This window comes from Protopterus annectens, chromosome 13.part0, assembly GCF_019279795.1.
Source record: "Protopterus annectens isolate FY-2018-M chromosome 13.part0, PAN1.0, whole genome shotgun sequence".
NCBI lineage: Eukaryota > Metazoa > Chordata > Ceratodontiformes > Protopteridae > Protopterus > Protopterus annectens.
The window spans coordinates 911,037,578-911,058,777 of NC_056747.1; the positions used below are offsets into that span (position 1 = coordinate 911,037,578).

The window sequence follows — 21,200 nt, forward strand, 5'->3', positions numbered from 1 at the left end:
TGAGGAAAAATAATTAAATAAAACTATTGGTTAAATAGGATTTGCATATTACTTAGGAGTTAGAGGAACAACAGATTATACAGGCCAGACTGGTCCTCATCTGTCAAAATGTACTTTTCCATGAAAACAACATGAGCTATAAAGAAATGAAAAAGAAGAGTGACTATTACGACAAAGCCACAACTCTTTCTGCCAGAATACAAGCATAAATGCAAATGCACTGCTGAATCTGGAATTCCTCCAAACTGTCAACAATCACAATTTTAATCATCAAGGAATGTTTATTTTAGAAGGAAGACAAACAAGCATTACACTTCAGTGAGGGATTCCCAAGAATTTAAGCCAACAGCTATTAGGTTTACTAAGAACCAGAATGTAATTAAAAGGGAAAAATGCCACCAACAAATACATCCTGAAACAAAAAGCAGCCGCATGGTGACACAATCTGATAAAATACACGTACCAAGTTAAGTTATTAGAGGTGCAGTTCTTCCATTGACTGGATTCAGGCATTAAAGTCACTGGTTAAAACAGTTCTGACAGTACTTGGGAACTGAGTGACTAAATTAAAAAAAGACAACTGACTGCATCACAACATAAAACCTGCCTTTGGTCATCTGATGTCACCTTAATTGTACATGCTGTCCATAAAGTGAACGCTTTAAAGGAGTGAGAAAAATACTCATTAAACATCCTGCTGGGACACACCACTTGTCCTTTATTAGGACTGTGCTGTAACTTACAGGTTTCCACAACTTGTGATAACTAAGAATTGCCCTTATCTCCATGTAGTCATTTTTAATATGCCTGCCCAAGATAATTCAGCACAGATTCAGGAAGCATCCTTACCATTAGTTCCAGATGGCAGCCGTATGTTTGGTTTCTTGGAATCAGACATTCCCTGAGAACATTTACACTGCCCATTTTCTAACTGTGCAGGTGAAGCAGCTTCATCTAGAAAATAAAATAAGAGCCTTACAATCAATTCATTATTCAAGCATTCAAGTATACTACTATGTGAAAAATTCATGAATTACTGCATGTGTGTATTTTATATAACAAACATTTGTTTTTAGAATGATGACAGTAATACAGTGTACATGATATCAACAACCGGGGATTACTTCCGTGTCACCATTAGACAGAGGCACAGTAAACTAAACTTTAAAAAGGGCACAGTATACTCAAATCAAGGGGTGGCGTAAGCCAAACACAATCGGGATAGGCTTATAAATGCCCCAGGGCAAATAGCCTAGTATGAACCTATGAACTGAAGAGTGCAGGCATTCTGATATATGAGCTTACCCGTATAGAAGCTGCGGTGGTGCAGTGGTAGTGTTATCACCTCACAGCAAGAGGTTCTCCCGTTCGATTCTCGGCTGGACCGCCTTCTGTGTGGCGTCTGCATGTCCTCCCCGCAGTAGAGTGGAAAGACATGCGTGAATGGGCGTGCCTTTGTTGAAGGTTGGGCATCGAGCTGGCACCTCGGCACCGTAAAAATCTACTGCCAATCATTAGTGGACTGGAATTCCGCTGTGGCGACCCCATAACTGGGAAAAGCTGAAAGAAGAACAAAAACTGATATAGCCTACAGAGAACCAAAACTGGTCTAAGGTCCCCTGTCTTTTTGGGCAATAAAAAGAATTTTGAGCAAGTTCCAGATCCTTGTTGGTCTTTGGGGACCAGCTGGATGACTTTTCCCCGGTAGCTTTTCTATTTCTATAGCTGCCACTTTCCTCTGACTGGGTGAAATGTTGAGGATTCCTTTGTTGAATTTTGGAGGAAGAAGGGAAAATAGTATGCAGTAACCTCTGGAAAGAACTAGGTATTCTTACACTTCGCAACCACTTGTCTTTGGTAATGGCTCTCTAGGCTTCTGGGTGCAGAGATATGCATCCCCTGATTGTCTCCAGAGTGCAGCAGTCAGGTAACCCTTCAGGGATGCTGAAAAGGCTTCTCAGGAAAAAGTCCTCAGAAGCCTAGATGTTGCGGGCCACCTCTGCTGCGGGGTTAGCGTCTTCCATTAGAGTTCCCCCCTCTGCCGTGAGGGGATCTATCTCCGTAGGAATCCTGGGAAGATCCCTGTGATTTTCTGAACCACAATTTTCTGCCACCTTTTTGGTTTCAGGAGAAGGTCCTTTGAGGGGTAGAAAAATGGATTCCAACAGCAGACAAAGTCTTCCCATCTTGGTCTCTCTCTTGGAAAGAGGTTTTTTTTTTTTTTACCTTGGAGCCAAAGTGAATCCATCAAAAGGGGCACTGATGAAAGACTAGCAGATCCAGGTGTGCCTCCTGATGGTTATACCTGAACTTGCCACTCTAGATGCTCTCTCTGAGGAATGAGGGATTAGCTGCTTAGAAGATTGGATAGGGACTGAAGAGTGGCTAGTTGTAAAGAAACAGTCTTTTGAGAGGGTGCTGGAAAACTATTTGAACAATTTCCTCTGAAATCGCATCACATGTGCCAGATAATTCAGAGACCTGAGGGCGAAGGTCACTGAAGCATAGATACGCTTTCCATAGCTGTCCAATGCCCTATATTATGTGTTAGGGAGAACACTCTGTTCCATGAGCTCTTTTTTGAGTGGCTGCTGTAACCACCACACCACGGTGGGGACCCTTGCTCCAATAAGCCCTATCCTCAGGTGCTATTGGGTACTTGTTGGGACATTTGGAAATGGACTACATCCAGATCCTTCCTGGCAAAGCGGGATACAAGGTCTACCATCTTGTCCAAGTTATAGCTGAGCTGGTTCCAAAAGCCTCAAGAAACAAAGACTCCTCTTGGGAAGGTGGTCGGAAGATCAGATACCTCTCTGCTTCAGAAGTTTGAATATTTCACTGAAAGAGAAATCCTCAAGGGGTGATCTGGGGGACCACTCCCCTTTATCAAAGTCAGTGTCTTTGTTTAAAGTTGCTTGTGGAGAGTCTAAGCGTCCCCTCTCGCATGCCAACTTCCCAGGGGGCTCTTTGATAGGAGTTTCCAGAGAGGACTCGGAAGTACCCACTGAGTCCTAAATCAGGACAATCTCGATGCTTGATCAGACTGGCTGCCCCAATGGGACAGGATGAAAAGACCCAGCTTCCACAGAAGACTGTTGAGTTTGGGGTGGACCTGAGGGGGGGGGGGGGCAAGAAGTCTTTTCCCTGGAAACAGAGAAAGCTCTCTACTATTTTCAAAGATGAAGCCAAGGGAGAGCAGAGCCCGGCCCTCACTGGATCCAAGGAAGCCAGTGAAGGACGAAACCAGATTCCTCCCAGTTCCAGCTTCAAACCAGAGGTTGGAGTTGAGCTGTCTAATGCTGAGGTGATGAGGGGAAGGGATTGCTTCAAGAACAGAGTCGATCCAAGTCCCCTGGATTCAACACCGACAATATGGCTCCAAGATCAGTCTGGATCAAACAGGGTCTGAGTCATTTCGGTCAAAGATGATGCCGGAAGTGAAGAGGGCCAAGTCTTCTGATCAGACACAGACATGCTCAGGAAGTCCTGGGCTCAAAATCTCTGAAACCACTGGACAGATAGGATTAGGAGTCAGAGTTTGGGTCTGTGTAGCAGGAAGGCTCATGTTTCTGATGGGAGATGGAGACAAAATAACACCAAACTGTATCTGGGTTCTGAGAAACTTTCTCATTATCCTAGCCACAGCCGCTTTAGATAGGCTCCTAGATGGCTTGAGGGAGGATTAAGTGGAAGGTGGACAGGAAACTTGATGTTACTGGATTTGGAGAGAACCTAGCAAGAACTTGAAGTGACTTTGGCTTAGATCTGGTTGAATCCGATCAAGAGGAAGGATTCAAAATCTTTGATTTCAGAGTCTGAGCCATGGAGAAGGACAGATCTGACATCTTACGAGTTTTCTCTGGTGGACTGGAGCCTAAAGTCATCGGAGAAGAGCGGCTTTGTCCTAAGCCTCTCCCTATGATTTCCTGGAGAAGGATGGGGCTCCAGAAGTAGAAGGAAAGATGCAGTCCTTTCAAAATAGGTTTATTCCTTCTGTCTACCTGGGTCAGATTGTTAAAAATAGCACAAATGTCATGCACTATGTTGAGGTGAGCTGGGCCAAGACAAGACACGCATTCTAAATGGCTGTCAAAATTGGGGATCTTGTGCCTGCAAGAAGAGCACTTCTTAAATCTGGAAGGTTCATCAGTTATCTCAAAACAGATATAAATATCTGTAGAAGAAAGATACTACACAAGATAAAATACAACCTATAGTAACAATAATACCCTGGGGTAAAGAATAGAAATACCAGTGATGGCAATGGAGAAAATACCAAAAGGCAATGAAAAAAGGGCAGAAGGTCCCATGGAAAAACTACTGTAATTGAAACAACTACTACATTAGTCAACATTGTACATACAGTTAATAACTTTTTTTTGGCAGAGGAGTAAGAGGAACACAAACAAAAAGTTGTGAAGATGGATAAAAAAAAGCTAATATCACTTATCTCACTACCCACACTTCAGCTAGCAGTGACCACATCTTAACACTAAAGTGGCAAACGAGATAAGAAATAACTAAGAAGAAGAGAACGAACTGTGGGTAAGGGGAGGAGCTTGATCCAAAGAGCCAAAAGTCTATTAGAGTGCCCAAGGATGGATCTGATGTTGGATCAGAAATCCATTAGTTGAGAAATGGATGAAAAAGACGTTAGATCTAAATTCTACACCAGTAAATATAGAAAGTTAATTCTCAGAGACTTTTTTTTGTTTGTTTTACATTATTTCTATTCAGTACATAATCTGCCTGTAAACCATGATGCTTCATAGTTGTGCCCTTGCCTCAACATCACTGACTTCATATTTTCAAATACAATGTTGGTGTTTATATTACAGCTCTTCAACTGCCATAAGAGATTAAGCCCTAATCACAGCTGGGGTAACCTGGGTTCAGTTAGCAACCCTGGTATTGGAGTGCTGGTGGGGAGGAGGATGGGTATACTTACCCTGGGGGTGAGGACATGCACATGCAGAAGAACCCTAGTATGGCCAGGAGATGTGAAGGATGTGTTATTCTTTTGGTTGCTGAAGTGACTCAACCAGTACACCACTGAGACATGATGATCCATTAGCACACCCCACTGCATATCCAGCTTTGACAACTGCAAGTGCAGACAAGGGGAGTAAAGAAAACTCTTCTCAGGAAAGGTAGGATGCTGCCCCATGTGCCTCAATCTTCACCCCAACCCTAAACACGGGTCATTGTTAGTCCAGAGGAGGAAGAGGAGCCCAGTAAACCTTGTGGAAAAGTGCTGAAGGCAGCAGATGGCCAGCTGCCAAAGAGATGAAAAGTTTGACTGAAAAGTGTGATTTTTTTTTTTAAACTATAAATAGTTGACTGGTTTTTGCTGATGGCAGAAGGTTTCCAGGCTAGTTGTTTTGTACTGAAATTTAAATAGTTAGTAGAAAGTCCAACCAACATCCTTCTAAAACCGAACTACTCCAAGCAGTTATAATTACCCCCTGCCCCCAGAGTCATTACTGTCAGTACCATGGAGCAACACTTCCCTAAAACTTCTTTAGCCAGCCTGATTGAGATGGGTATCTTCAGGCAGTGTAAGAATTGTCTCATGTTGTCCAACGATCATCTACTACTCAAACAGCATAGCACAATGTGTGTGTGAGAAATGTACACAACTAATATTCTTGAAGGCTAAACTCTCTCAAACAGAAACTTGCCTAAGCCTCAAAGAATTCCAAAACACAACACGGGTACATGTACAAAGCACTCTCAGTATATTAAGCCTACTTCCTTAAATAGCACAAGGTGTCCCAAAGTCTCGGATGCTCAGTCCATAAGGCAGGCATTGACCAAACCAAACATTCTTGTTACAGGTGAACAGGTGACTCTACTGTTAGACACAGATGTGCCTCTTACCAGGCTGAGCAAGGACAGTGTGATGGTTAGTTGTTTGTCTTGTGTCAGAATCCATCAGATCATCCATGCATTCAAGTCCTTGAACAACAAGTACCAGTATGACTGTCAAACTTCAATGGCAAGGTCAATGACTGGTGCTGTACCTCTCTGGAATACATGAAGAGAGATATGATGGAGCTCTGTGTCCAAGGCAAGTATGAGTCTAGTAATGAGAAGTACTCTACCTTCTCCAAGGATGGTGCCACGATATGAGCAAAAAATAACTGAATTCAATAAGCTTAGTTTTTGGTGTCAAAGGGAGTGCAAAACTAGTCAGCCAGAGAGGATATGGCTGACAGACCATGCTACTTCACCATGAATGGCCTGCATCTCTCCGCTCTAGGGTTTCAATTAGTGGAAAAGACATTGCCCACCCCCATAGTACCTTTTTTAGGTAATGCCAACCTGATAAACCTACCAGCATAACAAAAACAAGCAAAGGAAAATATGAAGATGCTACTGATAAAATGCAATGAGCCTGAAAAGGAAAAGTACAGTTGTGTACACTTACCATAAATGTAGATGTTCGAGTGTATTCACTGTTGCAGTCATTACATTTGGGTAATTTGCTGGCAGGTTGCCCTCAGTCGGCCTGAATTCCAAGGTCTTGGGTCCTGCATCGGTTGCTGTCTCCTCTTCCATAACGTCAGTTCGTGAGGGGTATAAAACAAGCAGCCAACGCCATTTTTTTTTTTAGTTTTTCTTGTCCCAGATGTCAGGTGCCCCCCAAATGGGTAGCAAAAAAATATATATATATATATAAGCTATATATACATGCAACAATACAACCTTTACCTTCATCTACAAGTAAATATACCACAAAGGTTGTAGAAGACAGTGAAGGAAACAAACTCCAGAATAAAAAGGGGGGATGGTGGGCAGGTAACCTGGACTGTAAGAGTGAATACACTTGAACATCTACATTTATGGTAAGTGTACACAACTGTATTATGTTCTTCGTGTTTCACTGTTGCAGTCATTACATTTGGGTAGAATCCTAAAGCTATGGATGGGAAGCTGGAGCTAAACTGTGTTAGGGGTGGCTATAAGGCCCTGCAGAAAGTACAGTTGTGTACCTACCATAAATGTAGATGTTCGAGTGTATTCACTGTTGCAGTCATTACAATTGGGTTATCCTGCTGGCAGGCTACCTGCAGTCGGCCCGAGTTCCAAAGTCTAGGTCCGGCGTCGGTTGCTGTCACCTCCTCCCTGACGTCAGTGCGCCAGGGTATAAAAGATGCAGCCGACGCCATTTTCTTCAGTTTTTCTTGTCCCAGATGTCAGGTGCCCCTAAAATGGTAGGCTAAATTATGCCAATAAGCATGCATACAGAAAAAACAACTTTTTCTTCATCTACAAGCAAATACACCACATAGGTTGTATAGAATAGAGAAGTACAGATAAGTCCCAGCAAGGAAAAGGGGGAGGGTAACCTGGACTGCAACAGTGAATACACTTGAACATCTACATTTATGGTAGGTACACAACTGTACTATGTTCATCGTATTTCACTGTTGCAGTCATTACAATTGGGTTGAATCCCAAAGCTAAGGTTGGGAGGCTGGTGCTAAATAGGATTAGGAGAGGCTATCAGGCCCTGCAGAACTGCAGTGGCAAAGCCTGCCCTGGATTTGGAGTAGAGAGGTAAGTGACAGTGCTTTGTAAAAGTATGCACTGAACACCAAGTTGCAGACTCTAAGATGCCTTTGGTTGGTACTCCTCTGAAGAAGGCTGCTGAAGTGGCTGCTGCTCTGGTTGAATGTGGCCTAATGCCCTTAGGCACTGATTTGCCATGCTGTGAATAGCAGAAACGAATGCAGTGGCCTATCCACTTTGAAATAGTCTGTTTTGAGATAGGCTTTCCTTGTGATCCTGCAGCATATGCCACTAGAAGTTGTTCAGTCTTTCTGAAAGCTTTGGTTCTGTCCAAGTAAAAGCGTAGCTGCCTGTGAATGTCCAAAGAATGCAGAAGTCTCTCACCCTTATTCTGTTAGTTCGGATAAAAAGTAGGCAAATGAATTGTTTGGTTAAGGGTCACACTGGACACTACCTTAGGCATAAATGTAGGATTTGTCCTCAGAGAAAAGTACAGTTTTGTACCTACCATAAATGTAGATGTTCGAGTGTTCACCCTGTTGCAGTCATCACACTTGGGTTATCCTGTCGTCAGGCAGTCCCCCAGTCGGCCGGATTTCCAAAGTCTTGGTCCGATGTCGGTTGCTGTCGCCTCATCCCTGACGTCAGTGCGCCAGGGGTACATATATTGCAACCGACGCCATTTTCTTCAGTTTTTCTTGCCCCAGATGTCAGGTGCCCCCAAAAAGGTGATCCAAATCAGTACCAAAAAGTGAGAACACTGTACAGACACAGAACCCCTTAAGTTATAAGCAAATAAATCAGTAAGGCATAGCAGAGGTTTAGCCAGTAAATCAGAGGGGTTGGAGGGAGGGTAACCTGGACTGCAGCAGGGTGAACACTCGAACATCTACATTTATGGTAGGTACAAAACTGTACTATGTTCATCGTGTTACCCTGCTGCAGTCATCACACTTGGGTTGAGTCCCAAAGCTAAGGTAGGGTGGAGGCATTATAGAAGGTTAGAGGAGGCAATGAGCCCCTGCAGAACTGCAGTGGCGAAGCCTGCCCTGGACTTAGAATAAAGAGGTAAGTGATAGTGTTTGGTGAAGGTGCGTACAGAACTCCAAGTTGCAGCTTCTAAAATTTCCTTGGTAGGAACCCCCATGAGAAAGGCTGTAGAGGTAGCTGTTGCCCTGGTAGAGTGGGACCTAATGGTAGGAGGAACTGGTTTCCCATGATGGGTATAGCAGAATCATATGCAATGGCCTATCCATTTAGAAATGGTTTGCTTGGAAATGGCCTTCCCTTGAGAAGCTGTAGCATAGGAAACAAACAGCTGGTCAGTTTTTCTGAAAGACTTAGTTTTATCCAAGTAATATCGAAGCTGCCTGTGAATGTCCAAGGAATGTAGGAGTCTCTCACCTTTGTTCTGTGGATTGGGGAAGAAAGTGGGTAGATGGATGGTTTGATTTAAAGCTACGCTGGAAACCACCTTAGGCATGAAGGAAGGATTAGTTCGTAGAGAAACTCTGTCGTGATGAAAAATGAGGAAAGGTTCCACTGCCATAAGTGCCTGTAATTCTGAAACTCTCCTAGCAGAAGTTATTGCCAGGAGCAAGGCAATCTTCCAAGATAGGAACTGAAGGTCTGCAGAAAAAGCTGGTTCAAAGGGAGGCAATGTTAGTTTTTCCAGAACAAAGTTGAGGTCCCATGTAGGCGTAGGAGCTCTTCTAGGTGGTCTAATGTTTTTTGCCCCTCTGAGGAACTGCCTTAGGAGTGGATTTGAAAATAAAGGTGGATTTGTGTCGTAGTGAGCTGAAATAGCTGAAGCATGGATTTTAATAGAGGAGAAGGAAAGTCCTTTATGCAACATCTCAGCTAAATACTGCAGAATGTGAGGCATATGAGGCTGAGTTGTATCTAGGCCTTTAGCTTGGTTCCAAGCAGAAAACCTTTTCCATTTGTCCGAGTAAGCCTTCCTGGTGCTTGGTCTCCTGGCTTCTAGAATAACATCCAGTACTGCTTGAGAAAGAAGGGCTGGTTGGCTACTTAATTGATTTGCCATGCCGCCAGGTTTAAGGTTTTGATCTGGCTGTGTAGAATCTGCTTGTCTTGCTGTGTGAGCAAATGAGGTATTTGAGGCAATATCCATGGTGGGTTGTGAGCCATATTCTTCAATAGTGAGTACCAATGCTGGTGAGGCCAGTCTGGGGCTATGAGAATCATTCGAGGTTTCTCCTTTTTGACCTTCAAAAGAACCTTTGTGAGAAGAGGTAATGGAGGAAAGGCATATGCTGTCAGGTTTTTCCAACTGAAGGAGAGAGCATCCACTTTCCATGCTTGTTGGTGGAATGTCCTTGTACAAAATTTTGTTAGCTGGTAGTTTTGAGGACTGGCAAACAGGTCTATATTTGGTAGGCCCCATCTTTGAGTTATCATTGCAAATATTTGTGGGTCTAGCTTCCACTCGTGGGGATCTTTGATGTTTCTGCTTAGGTCATCTGCCAATGTGTTTTTCTGTCCTGGCAGGAAGTGAGCTTGTAACTGGACTTGGTAGGTCAGAGCTGTGTTCCATAAGATCATTGCTTGCCTGCAAAGAGGGTAGGAATGTGTGCCCCCTTGTTTGTTTATGTACCACATTACTGTGGTGTTGTCCGTCTTTATTGCCAGTTGTCCAGGCTGTAGTAGATCCTTGAAGGCTGTCAGAGCTTTCTGTACAGCTAGCATCTCTTTTTGGTTTATGTGCAGTTCTTTGTTCTGCAGTCCATAGGCCTTGAATGCATTTCCCTGCCATGTGAGCCCCCCAGGCGTAGTCTGAAGCATCTGCTGTGATAGTTTGCCTGGGTGGGGGCAAGGTGAAAGGCTGACCCTTGTTGAGGTGACATGCCTGTGCCCACCAGAGAAATTCCTGTTGAAGGCAGGGAATGAGAGATATCACTGTGTCCAAGCTGTGGCTGTGTTGAGACCATATGCTTTTTAGGTACCATTGTAATTTCCTCATATGCAGTTTTGCAAATGGTATTATCAGAATGCAAGATGCCATGAAACCCAAAGCCTGCAGAATTTTTATTGCAGTTAATTGGGTCTTTGTTGCCATTGTCTTGAAATATAGAGTCAGTTGTAATTGCTTGTCTGGTGTAAGATAAGCCTTCTGGGCCAGTGTGTCCAAGCTGGCACCCAGGAATGTCATTTTTTGTGAGGTTACTAGTTTTGACTTCTTTTCGTTTACTGTATACCCCAGGCAATTTAGTAGATACTTCACAAAAGCCAGATGTTGTACAAGAATGTCTTTTCTTTCTGCTTGGATGAGGCAGTCGTCCAGGTATGGATATATTTGAATTCCTCTTTGTCTGCAGTATGCAATTACTGGTGCCAGGCATTTTGTGAATACTCTGGGCGCAGTAGATAAGCCAAAGGGCAGTGCAGAGAATTGATAATGGGTTGAACCTGCAATGAAACGGAGGTATCTTCTGCAACTTTGTCTGATAGGGACATGCAGGTATTCCTCCTTGAGGTCCAACGTTACCAGCCATGCTTCCTTGCCCAACATGGGAAGTAGCTGCTGTAGTGTTAGCATCTTGAATTTGGGAACTTGTAAGTGTTTAGAATTGAAAGATCCAGAATTGGTCTCCAAGCATTTTCCTTCCTGGGTACTAGGAATAGTCTTGAGTAAAATCCTTGACCTTGCTCTTGAGTTGGTACCCTCTGAATGGCTCTCATGGCCATGAGAGCTGTAATTTGTTTTTGAGCCTCTGCCCTTTGATTTTGTGGCAGGTTTGGCATTCCTCTTTTTATTGGCAATGTGTGGAAGTGGAATCTGTATCCTCGTAAAATTATGTCCAGGACCCATTTGTCCTTTGTGACCATGTGCCAGTTGTCTACAAATAATGCTAGTTTTCCCCCCAGGGGGGGCTGACAAAAGAACTTTGTTTGGTCAGTTGAGGTGCAAGTCATTGAGTTTGCCTTCTGGTGGCTTGAGACCTGTCTTCTCCTCCCTTCTGGGTTGGAGTGGTCCATTGGCGAGGTTTATACTGAGCTTGTGGTTGCCCTCTGCCCCTTGGGCGCCTGTATTTACCCCTCTGAGGCCTGTCAGTGGCTGGAAAGGACCAATTTTTGGTTGGCCAGTTTCTGCTGAAGCGAGGGGGTTGTACCTGTACGAAATCTTTGACTGTCTGCATTGATTTTTCCTTATCCTCCATTTTCTTTAAAACTTCTTCTGCTTTAACACCAAAAAGAACATCCTGCTGCAAGGGAGCATCTAGTAGCTTTGCTTTAACATGTTCAGGCAGACTCTGCTCCTTTAACCAGGCATGCCTACGTATAACTGATCCAGTGACCGCTGCTCTGCAGGAGGCCTCCAAGGAATCAAACCCACATTGTAAGGTATGTTTGCCCACCTGCTCGGTGGCGTGCAACAAATCCTGCACTTCTTTCAATTCAGATTGTTGAGGAAGAGTTGTTATCTTTTGTTTTAACTGAGAGATCAGAAATTGCTGATACTTAAGCATATGAAATTGACAGTTTAGAGCTCTCATAGCTAAAGTGGCTGAAGTGTAAACCTTTTCCCCCCCATCTGTCTAGTGCTCTTGAATCCCTTTCAGAAGGTACTGGATTTTTAGCCATGGAAGCCTTAGCCCCCTTGGGACCCTGGGAGATAGTCTCTGGGTCAGCTACTGGGCTTTTGTAAAGGAATTTATGGGAATCAGGTACTCTGTAATATCTGTCAGGCTTGGCCGGGGCAGGAGGCAGAGAGTCAGGGTTGAAACTGGATTCTAAATAAACATCATCCACAATGTCCAGAACAGGAGGGATGGCTAGAGGTCTGTGTAGTGGGAGTAAAAGAAACTCTCTGAGCCTTTTTTTGGAATCAGAGTAATCCTGACCTTCCCAGTGAAAATGCTCCCTCATAGTGTGTAAAGTTTCCCCAAAAGAGTAATCTTCTGGAGGGGAAGCTGAGGGAATAGAGTCCTCAGCATCAGAATCTTCATAAGGAGAGAAGGAATAGTCTTGGTCTTCAGAGGAATCCTAAGAAATAGACAGTTGTTCAGAGGAAGCAGATTCTTCCTGTTGTCTAGGCCTTTTGTCAGGAGGAGGCTGGGAACCCCTGATAAGAGTAATCAAATCTTCAGCCATCTTAAGCATCTGTTTCTCAGGCATAGGGCCTTGAACAGGAGACTGAAGTGAAGCTTTTTTCGATTTGGAAGGAGTCTTCGATTTTGAAAACGTTTTGACTGTAAGAGTCGTCGGTCTGAAAACGCCTTCAGAAAGCGAAGGTGTTTCAGAAGTACCGGCATCCTTGGAAGGCAAGTCATCGGTAGGGCCTGAAGTAAAAGGCTGCGTCGGCCTAGTACATTCCGTCAAAATATCCGTAGCGGTCTCGGGTTCCCCAACTGCGATAGTCAGAGGCTGCGTCGGAGCCTCACAGATAACCAGAGAACCGGAGACCGGATCAACCGAGGCCTCGGAATCAGGCTTAGGCCTGGGCTGTCGATCCTTATCCCTGCGTTTTTTGTGCATGCCGGTAGTCGGTAGCTCCGACGGCATGTTATAATTAAAGTTTCTGCCAAAAAAGTGTTGTGCGAAATCAAATCGTCTTTTAATAGTGCGTTTATTAAATCTAGCACAAAAACGACAAGAAGTGACGTCGTGATCAGGGCCTAGGCAGGGTATACAATAAGAATGAAAATCCTTATGAGGTATTTGCTTCCCACAAGAAATACAATTGTTAACTTTTTCTGACATCAGTCTGAGGCAAGAAAAGTTTCCCCAACGGGGTACTTAGCTTTATAGAAGACTTCGGTCTGAAACTCTAATTTGAAAATCTCAGGAGTCGGCCGACCGGCACTTGCGAACTGCTTCTGCTTCGGGCACCGCGCGACAAGAAAGACTGAAGAAAATGGCGTTGGTTGCAATATATGTACCCCTGGTGCACTGACATCAGAGATGAGGCGACAGCAACCGACGTCAGACCAAGACTTTGGAAATCCGGCCGACTGCGGGACCGCCTGACGACAGAATAACCCAAGTGTGATGACTGCAGCAGGGTAACACGATGAACATCTCTGTCAGGATGGAAAATGATAAAAGGTTCCACAGTCATGAGTGCCTGTAACTCTGAGACTCGTCTAGCAGAGGTTATTGCTAGGAGCACAGCTGTTTTCCAGGATAAGTATTTTATATCAGCTGCAGAGGCTGGCTCAAATGGAGGCAGTTTGAGTTTTTCCAAGACATAGTTGAGGTTCCATGCAGGTATTGGTGCTCTCCTTGGAGGTCTTATGTTTTTGGCCTCTCTGAGGTAAGGCCTTAGTAATGGATGAGAAAAAATAGGTGGTTCTGTATTGTAATGAGCTGAAATGGCAGAGGCATGAACTTTAATTGATGAAAAGGAAAGGCCTTTGTCCAGCATCTCAGTTAAGTATTGCAAAATCTGAGGAATATTTGGAACAATCATGTCAATACCTTGTGCCTGGTTCCAAGCACAGAATCTCTTCCATTTTTCTGCATAAGATTTTCTGGTGCTAGGCCTCCTGGCCTCCAAAATAACATCCATCACTGCTTTAGAGAGGTGTGTCTTGAATGGCTACATTATCCGCCATGCTGCCAGGTTTAAGGTCCTGAGTTGGCTGTGCAGTATCTGTCTTGTTGGGTCAATAAGTGAGGAATTTGAGGTAATGTCCAAGCTGGGCATTGAGACAAGCTCTTTAGGATTGGGTACCAGTGCTGGCGGGGCCAGTCTGGGGCAATCAGTATCATTTTTGGCTTCTCTTGTCTGACCTTGAGGAGTACCTTGGGGAGGAGAAGCAGAGGAGGAAAGGCATATACTGTTAGGTTTTTCCAGCTGAAAGACAGAGCATCCACTTTCCATGCTTGCTTGTGATAAGTCCTTGTGCGGAATCTCTGTAGTTGGCAGTTGTGAGGGGAGGCAAATAGGTCTATGTCCGGGCATCCCCAGTTCTTTGTTATCATGCTGAAGACTTGTGGATCCAATTTCCGCTCGTGGGGATCCATTAGATTTCTGCTTAGTTCGTCTACCAGAGTATTTATCCTTCCTCGCAGGAATTGTGCTTGCTGATGTACTTGGTAAGACAATGCTGTGTTCCACAAGTTCATGGCTAGTCTGCAGAGGGGGTAAGGAATGTGTGCCCCCCTGCTTGTTTATGTACCACATGACTGTAGCATTGTTCGTCTTTATCAGTAGTTGTCCTGGATGAGGTAGATCCTTGAAGGCTGTCAGGGCATTCTGAACAGCTAGCATCTCTTTTTGATTGATATGTAGATGCATTTGACTTGCGGACCATGTGCCCTGAATACATCTTCCTGCCATATGGGCCCCCCAGGCATAATTTGATGCATCTGTTGTCAATGTTTGCCTGGCTATGGGTAAGGTGAATGGCTGTCCCGTGTTGAGGTGACAGGCTTTTGCCCACCATCGAAACTCCTGCTGCAGGCAGGGAATGAGGGTAATTATTGTTTCCAGGCTGTGGCAATGTTGAGTCCAAACACTTTTTAGATACCACTGAAGTTTCCTCATATGCAGTCTTGCATATGGAATTAGCAGAATGCAGGATGCCATGAAGCCCAAAGCCTGCAGAATTTTTCTTGCAGATAACTGGGTCTTTGTTGCCAACATTTTGAAATAAGTAGTCAGTTGTCTGTGTTTGTCTGGCGTGAGACAAGCCATATGGGCAGTTGTATTTAAGCATGCACCCAGGAATATTATCTCCTGAGAGGGTACGAGTTTTGATTTCTTTTCGTTTACTGTGTACCCTAGACCTGTTAGTAACCTTTTTACAAATGCCAGAGGCTGTAGTAGAGTGTCCTTGTTCTCTGCTTGAATAAGGCAGTCGTCCAAGTAAGGATATATTTGTATTCCTCTTTGTCTGCAAAATGCAATTACTGGTGCCAGGCATTTTGTGAAGACCCTGGGCGCAGTAGATAAGCCAAAGGGCAGTGCAGAGAATTGGTAGTGCATTGAGCCAGCTATAAATCTGAGGTATCTTCTGCATGATTGTCTGATTGGGACATGCAGGTATGCCTCTTTTAGGTCTAAAGTCACAAGCCAAGCCTTCTTGCCCAGCATGGGCAGAAGCTGCTGCAGTGTTAACATTTTGAATTTTGGAATATCCAGGAATGTGTTTAGGATAGACAGGTCCAGTACTGGTCTCCAGGCTTTGTCCTTTCTGGTTACCAAGAATAGCCTTGAGTAAAATCCTAGTCCCTGCTCTTGCTGTGGTACTTGCTGAATGGCTCTCATGTCCATGAGGGATGAAACTTGTTTTTGTGCCTCTGCCCATTGATTGCGTGGCAGGTCTGGCATACCATTTGGCCTTGGCAGGGTGTGAAAGTGGAACCTGTAGCCCTGAGATACGATATTTAAGACCCATTTGTCCTGGGTGATCATGTGCCAACTTTGTGAAAAAATTGCTAGTTTTCCCCCCAATGGAGCTGCCAGAAGATAAGTGCTTGGTGATGGCAGGGGAAAGTCATTGAGACTGTTTTCTGTATGGCTGTGATTTTTTTCCTCTCCACTTTTGGATGTGGAAGCACCCCATTGTTTAGGCCTGTATGAGCCTTGGGGTTGTGATCTGCCTCTGGGGCATCTGTATCTGCCTCTTTGTGGCCTGTCTGACACTGGAAAGGACCAATTATTTGTAGGCCAGTTCCTGCTAAATCTGGGAGGCTGTACCTGTAAGAAATCCTTCACTGTTTGCATAGATTTAGCTTTGTCCTCCATTTTCTTCAACACCTCTTCTGCTTTAACACCAAACAATGTATCATGTTGTAATGGAGCATCTAATAGTTTTGCTTTAACATGATCAGGCAGATTCTGTTCTTTTAACCAAGCATGCCTCCTAATAACAGAACCTGTAACTGTGGCCCGGCAGGAGGCCTCTAGAGACTCAAAACCACATTGCAAAGTATGCTTTCCCACTTGCTCAGCTGCATGCAATAAATCCTGCATTTCTTTGTTTTCTGCACATTCTGAATTTGTCAACATTTTCTGTTTAAGCAGTGACATAAGATATTGCTGATATTTAAGCATATGAAACTGACAATTTAAAGCTTTTACAGCCAAGGTAGCAGAAGTATAAATCTTTTTCCCCCATCTGTTCAGGGCCCTTGAATCCCTATCAGAGGGGATAAGGTTTTTTTGCAGTGGAAGCCTTGACCCCCTTGGGACCCTGAGAAATAGTTTCTATGTCAGCAGCAGGGTTTTTGTAAAGAAATGTATGTGAATCCGGAACCCTCTAGTATCTGTCTGGCTTAAGAGGAGCTGGTGGTAAAGAGTCAGGAGATAGATCGGACGCTGAAAATACATCATCTACAATGTCTAAAACAGGAGGAATAGCAAGGGGCCTGTGCTGAGGTAATAAAAGGAAGTCTGAGCCTTTTCTTGGATTCTGAGTAATCTTGGCTCTCCCAGTGGAAATGCTCCCTCATAGTATGCAGGGTTTCCCCAAAAGAATAATCCTCACGAGGAGAGGCTGAAGAGATAGATTCTTCAGCATCAGAATCCACGTAGGGAGGAAGGGAAGAGGAAATGGAAACCTGATCTGAAGATTCATATTCTATCTCTTGCCTAGGCCTCTTATCAGGAGGGGAATGGGAACCCCTGATCAAAGTAATTAGGTCTTTGGCCATTTTAATCATCTGTTTTTTAGGCATGGAGGCCTGCCCAGGAGAATGCTGTATTTGTTTCTTTGTCTTTAGAGCTGCTTTAGTCTTTGCCTTTGAAGCTGAAGTTGGCTTTACATATAACTGTGTAGGCCTGAAAACACCCTCAGAAGCCGATGCCTGCTCAGCGTCTCCGGACCCATCTGAGGGAATAGTTTCCGATTGTCCAATACCTTGAGTTTCCAGTGAACAAAAATAAGCGGAGCGATTCCAGGAAAACCTCAGGAAGCAAAAAAATTTTTGGTTAACGTACTTTATTAGGAGCGTTTTCGCCTCTGTAAAACAGAAGCTTCTTCAGACAAAATAGAAGCGCCAAATAACCACAATTTAAAACCTTCAATATTGGTGCCATGATGTCAACAAAGGCAAGCTGTTAATGGTTTGCTTAAGCTTCAATTTCAATTTAAAAACATATGTTATCAGTCAAAAAATATATGTATTATAAAACATTTCTGCTAAATGTATTATGTTAAGCAAGATATGTAATAAAAACACGTCTAACAATATTGAGCACGTTCCTAAAAAAAATAGGGAAATATACTACTGTATATAAAGGGTGTGCCTGAATAAAAAACCTAAACAAGTTAAGTAAAAATATATAGATTTCATGTAAAATCAGTTCTTGACAAGTAGAATACACATTTGTTACCTAAGGTAGCTTTTATATTTTAAAACAACAGAAATATTGCAGGCTTCATTCAACCCAGGGGCAGAGAAGGCATCTAATAAAAGTTGCCATTCCAATTCCCTTATTTCAAGTAGAAGGGGTTGAGGACCCCCTCTAATGCCAACCCTAACAAGGTCAATGCCCATAAAGCAAAAGCTGTGCCCAGCGTGATCTAAAATATGCTTCGAAAGGGCATTATCAAGTTTTTTGTTTTTTATAGCATAATTATGTTGGTAAACACGGTCCCGTAATCTACGGTCCGTTTTACCAACATTAAAGGCCGGGCAACAGTTGCAAAGCGCAATATAAACCACAGACTTAGTATCACAACTAATCTTGTGTTTTATAATGAATTTTTCACCTTTAATGGTGAATGAACTCCCTGTCCTCAAAAGCCTACACCAGTTACAAGCCCCACAGGTGAATGACCCAATTTGTCTAGATGGAGGGTATGGAGAATCCCCTGTTTGCAAAAGCTCTTTTAAGTTACTACCCCTCTTAAACACAAAGGAGGGGTGAGAACCCAAAATGTCAGATAGGGAGGCATTGTTTAAAATAAAATGCCAATTCTTCTTAACAATAGAACAGATGCCATTGGCATGTCTATTATGTGTAATAATCAAGCTAGCCTTAAGGTCACGACATGGCAAATGTTGGACAGGTGCAGGGCCCCTAAATTCGTATTGATTGAATTCAGGTTCCAAGGGGGCAGGAGAACCAACCGAAAGTTCTACAATGCCAGTAGTGGTCTGTATACTGCCCTGGAGAAGAGGTTGGTAAAATCCTATATCTCTTTTTAAGGAGACCTCCTTGATTAAATTATCTATTAACTCAATTGGGTATCCCCTATTGAGGAACATGTTTTCAGGGTGGTACACTCATGTTCAAAAGCCAGTGGGGTGTTGCACATGCGAGTTGCTCTAACTAGCTGACCTTTAACAATCAACCTCCTCTGTTTCCAAGGGTGGTTACTGGAAAAATGTAAGAAGGCGTTACAATAAGCAGGCTTCCTAAAAATACTAGACAGGAGTCGGTTGTTGTAAAGGTCTTTAACTAGTTTAACATCGAGGTAGTTAATTTCACTAACCGAAAAATTGTAAGTGAATTTTAAAAATGTAGATGATTCATTCATGTAGTTAATCAAGTTTACAACAACATCTTCATCTCCCTGAATAAGTACAAACACATAGTCTAAAAAACGTGTATAAAACTTAATAGCATTTTTGAACTGAGGGTTATTAAGGAGAAAAGTTTTCTCCCAATATGCAACAACTAAATTTGCCACGCTGCCTCCACAAGGAGAGCCCATGGCAATCCCTCTTTTCTGCGGGTAGTAACAGTTATTAAAAATGAAAAAGTTTGAAGACAGAATGATGTCCAAAAGGAGTGTGACAACAGCAATCTCATCTTTCGGGGCCTTTAAAAATACCAGCATTAGCTCAACCCATTCCACCGCCTCCTGATGTGGTATGGAAGTGTACAAATCCACCACATCGATGGTTAGAAAATTAAAGGACGGGTCAAAGGGAATGTCGTTTATAGACTTCAAAAAAGACCAAGAGTCTTTACAAATTTGAGGTAATAACCTGAGATATTTAGAAATGATATGGTCAACTACTCTTGCACAAGGGTGGGTAATTGAACATCTCCCGTCAACCAAGGCACGCATTGGTGGATCAGCCAGGTTTTTATGGATCTTAGGGATCCCAAACATAACTGGAACTCTAGGGAAAGAAATGTTTATAAAATTAAAGGTGTCGATATCAATCCTACCTTCAATAAACAAATCCCTAAGATACCCTTTAATCCTGTTATATTGGCCAGTCATCTCATTTAAAGATGAAGTTTCATAGGCGGGAGAGTTCAATACGGTTAACATTCTTTCGGTGTAGTCATCCTTATCAAAGATGACAAGACCCCCACCCTTGTCTGGTTTAATGACCCTAATATGAAGATTGTGTATATTTTTCAAGGCTGTTCTTTGGTCACATGAAATGTTACTTTGGTTATCAAACCACTTAACATTTTCAAAAAACTGTCTTAAATCTAATTCACAAACATTCTCAAAGGTGTGCAGGATGGGGTGTAGAGGGGGATTAAAAACACTCAGCAACTTGAATAGTGGTCTATCCCTTGCTAAGTCCCCATTAAACAACACCTTGAGGTTTAAACTACGTACAAAACATTTGAAATCTATTAAAAGCTTAGACAAATGAGTTTTCTGGTCAGGAACAAAAGAAAGGCCAAATGCCAGCAATTCAATCAAATCCTGTTCAATGTTGATGTGGGAGAAGTTGTAAACTATAAAATCTCCCTTGATGTTAGTCAACATGGTTGGTTTAGAAGTTGTAAACCCAAAGGGCCCAGTAATGGGCTCTATTTGAATTTGTTCTTGTTGTTCTGTCGCTGGTAGTTCTTGCCCTAAAAAGGCTTCTGTTGGCCTCTATAATTAGGCGATTACCATGGTTGTTGTAATTGGCCTTAATTCTACTACTCCTCCTTGGTCCCTGAAACGAAGGGCCTTCATCCCCATCATCGATTTCATGGTCGCCTTCATCCAGAGCAGCATCAGGGAGGGTATCCCCTCTGTCATTAGCACCTTTATTATGTGCTTCAGACAAATTGTTATTCCTATTAGTATTCTTGTGGAGGTTGGGGTAGGCAAGGCAGTTAGCGTAAGCTTGCCTATCTCTAGAAAGTTTTTTATTTTTGTTAATTTTAAGTTTAATTAAAAGCGCATCAATGCTTTCAAAAATACGATTGTAGTCGTATTTATATCGAACAAAGTTGATATCAGCTTTAATTTTCTCATTCAGAACGCTAGTTTCAGCAAGCAAAATGTCAATGTAGTTTGAGTAATGTTTCACCATTAAATCCAAAAGTTCTAAGCCTTGTTTATTAAAAAGGCTGGTAAGATCATCAATAAACAAGGAGTCTTGAAATAGGCCAGTAGGGACAAATGAGCTTCTCAGGCCCTTGGGTATAATTTTTTCTTTAATGCACTGCTTAAAATAAGAAACCTCTAATTGTAGTTTCTTAATTTTTAACATTTTGTTATCCAAAACTTTAAGATTCACAGCAATACTGTCTGTGCAGTTACCTGTGGTTTCAAATCCTGTAGCCGGTGGACCAGGTGGAAGGGAAGAACCAAAATCGAGACACTCTGTATTCCCTGCCCACTCGGAAAATGTAGTCACACCAATAAGCCCAGGATTGTTATTAAGACTATTAGAAACAGTGCTCACGCCATTAAAAGCAGTATTCTGTTCAGGTAATCCAAGCACATTGTTGACAAGTTGACCACAACAGTTGCGGTCTTCCGAGCCCAATATCGAACGGCTCCTAGTGCCAGAAGGTG

The 21,200-nt window shown here is 43.1% G+C and overlaps 1 protein-coding gene across 2 annotated transcripts in view; it reads right to left on the reverse strand.

Annotated features, from left to right (window-relative positions):
• Window positions 1–21,200, reverse strand: part of RUNDC1 (RUN domain containing 1) — a 492,478-nt gene that overhangs the window by 174,884 nt on the left and 296,394 nt on the right. For both annotated transcript variants that reach the window (XM_044054664.1, XM_044054665.1), the window contains one exon: window positions 850–954. In XM_044054664.1, coding sequence (XP_043910599.1) covers window positions 850–954 — 105 coding nt within the window. The remainder of the gene's footprint in view (window positions 1–849; window positions 955–21,200) is intronic.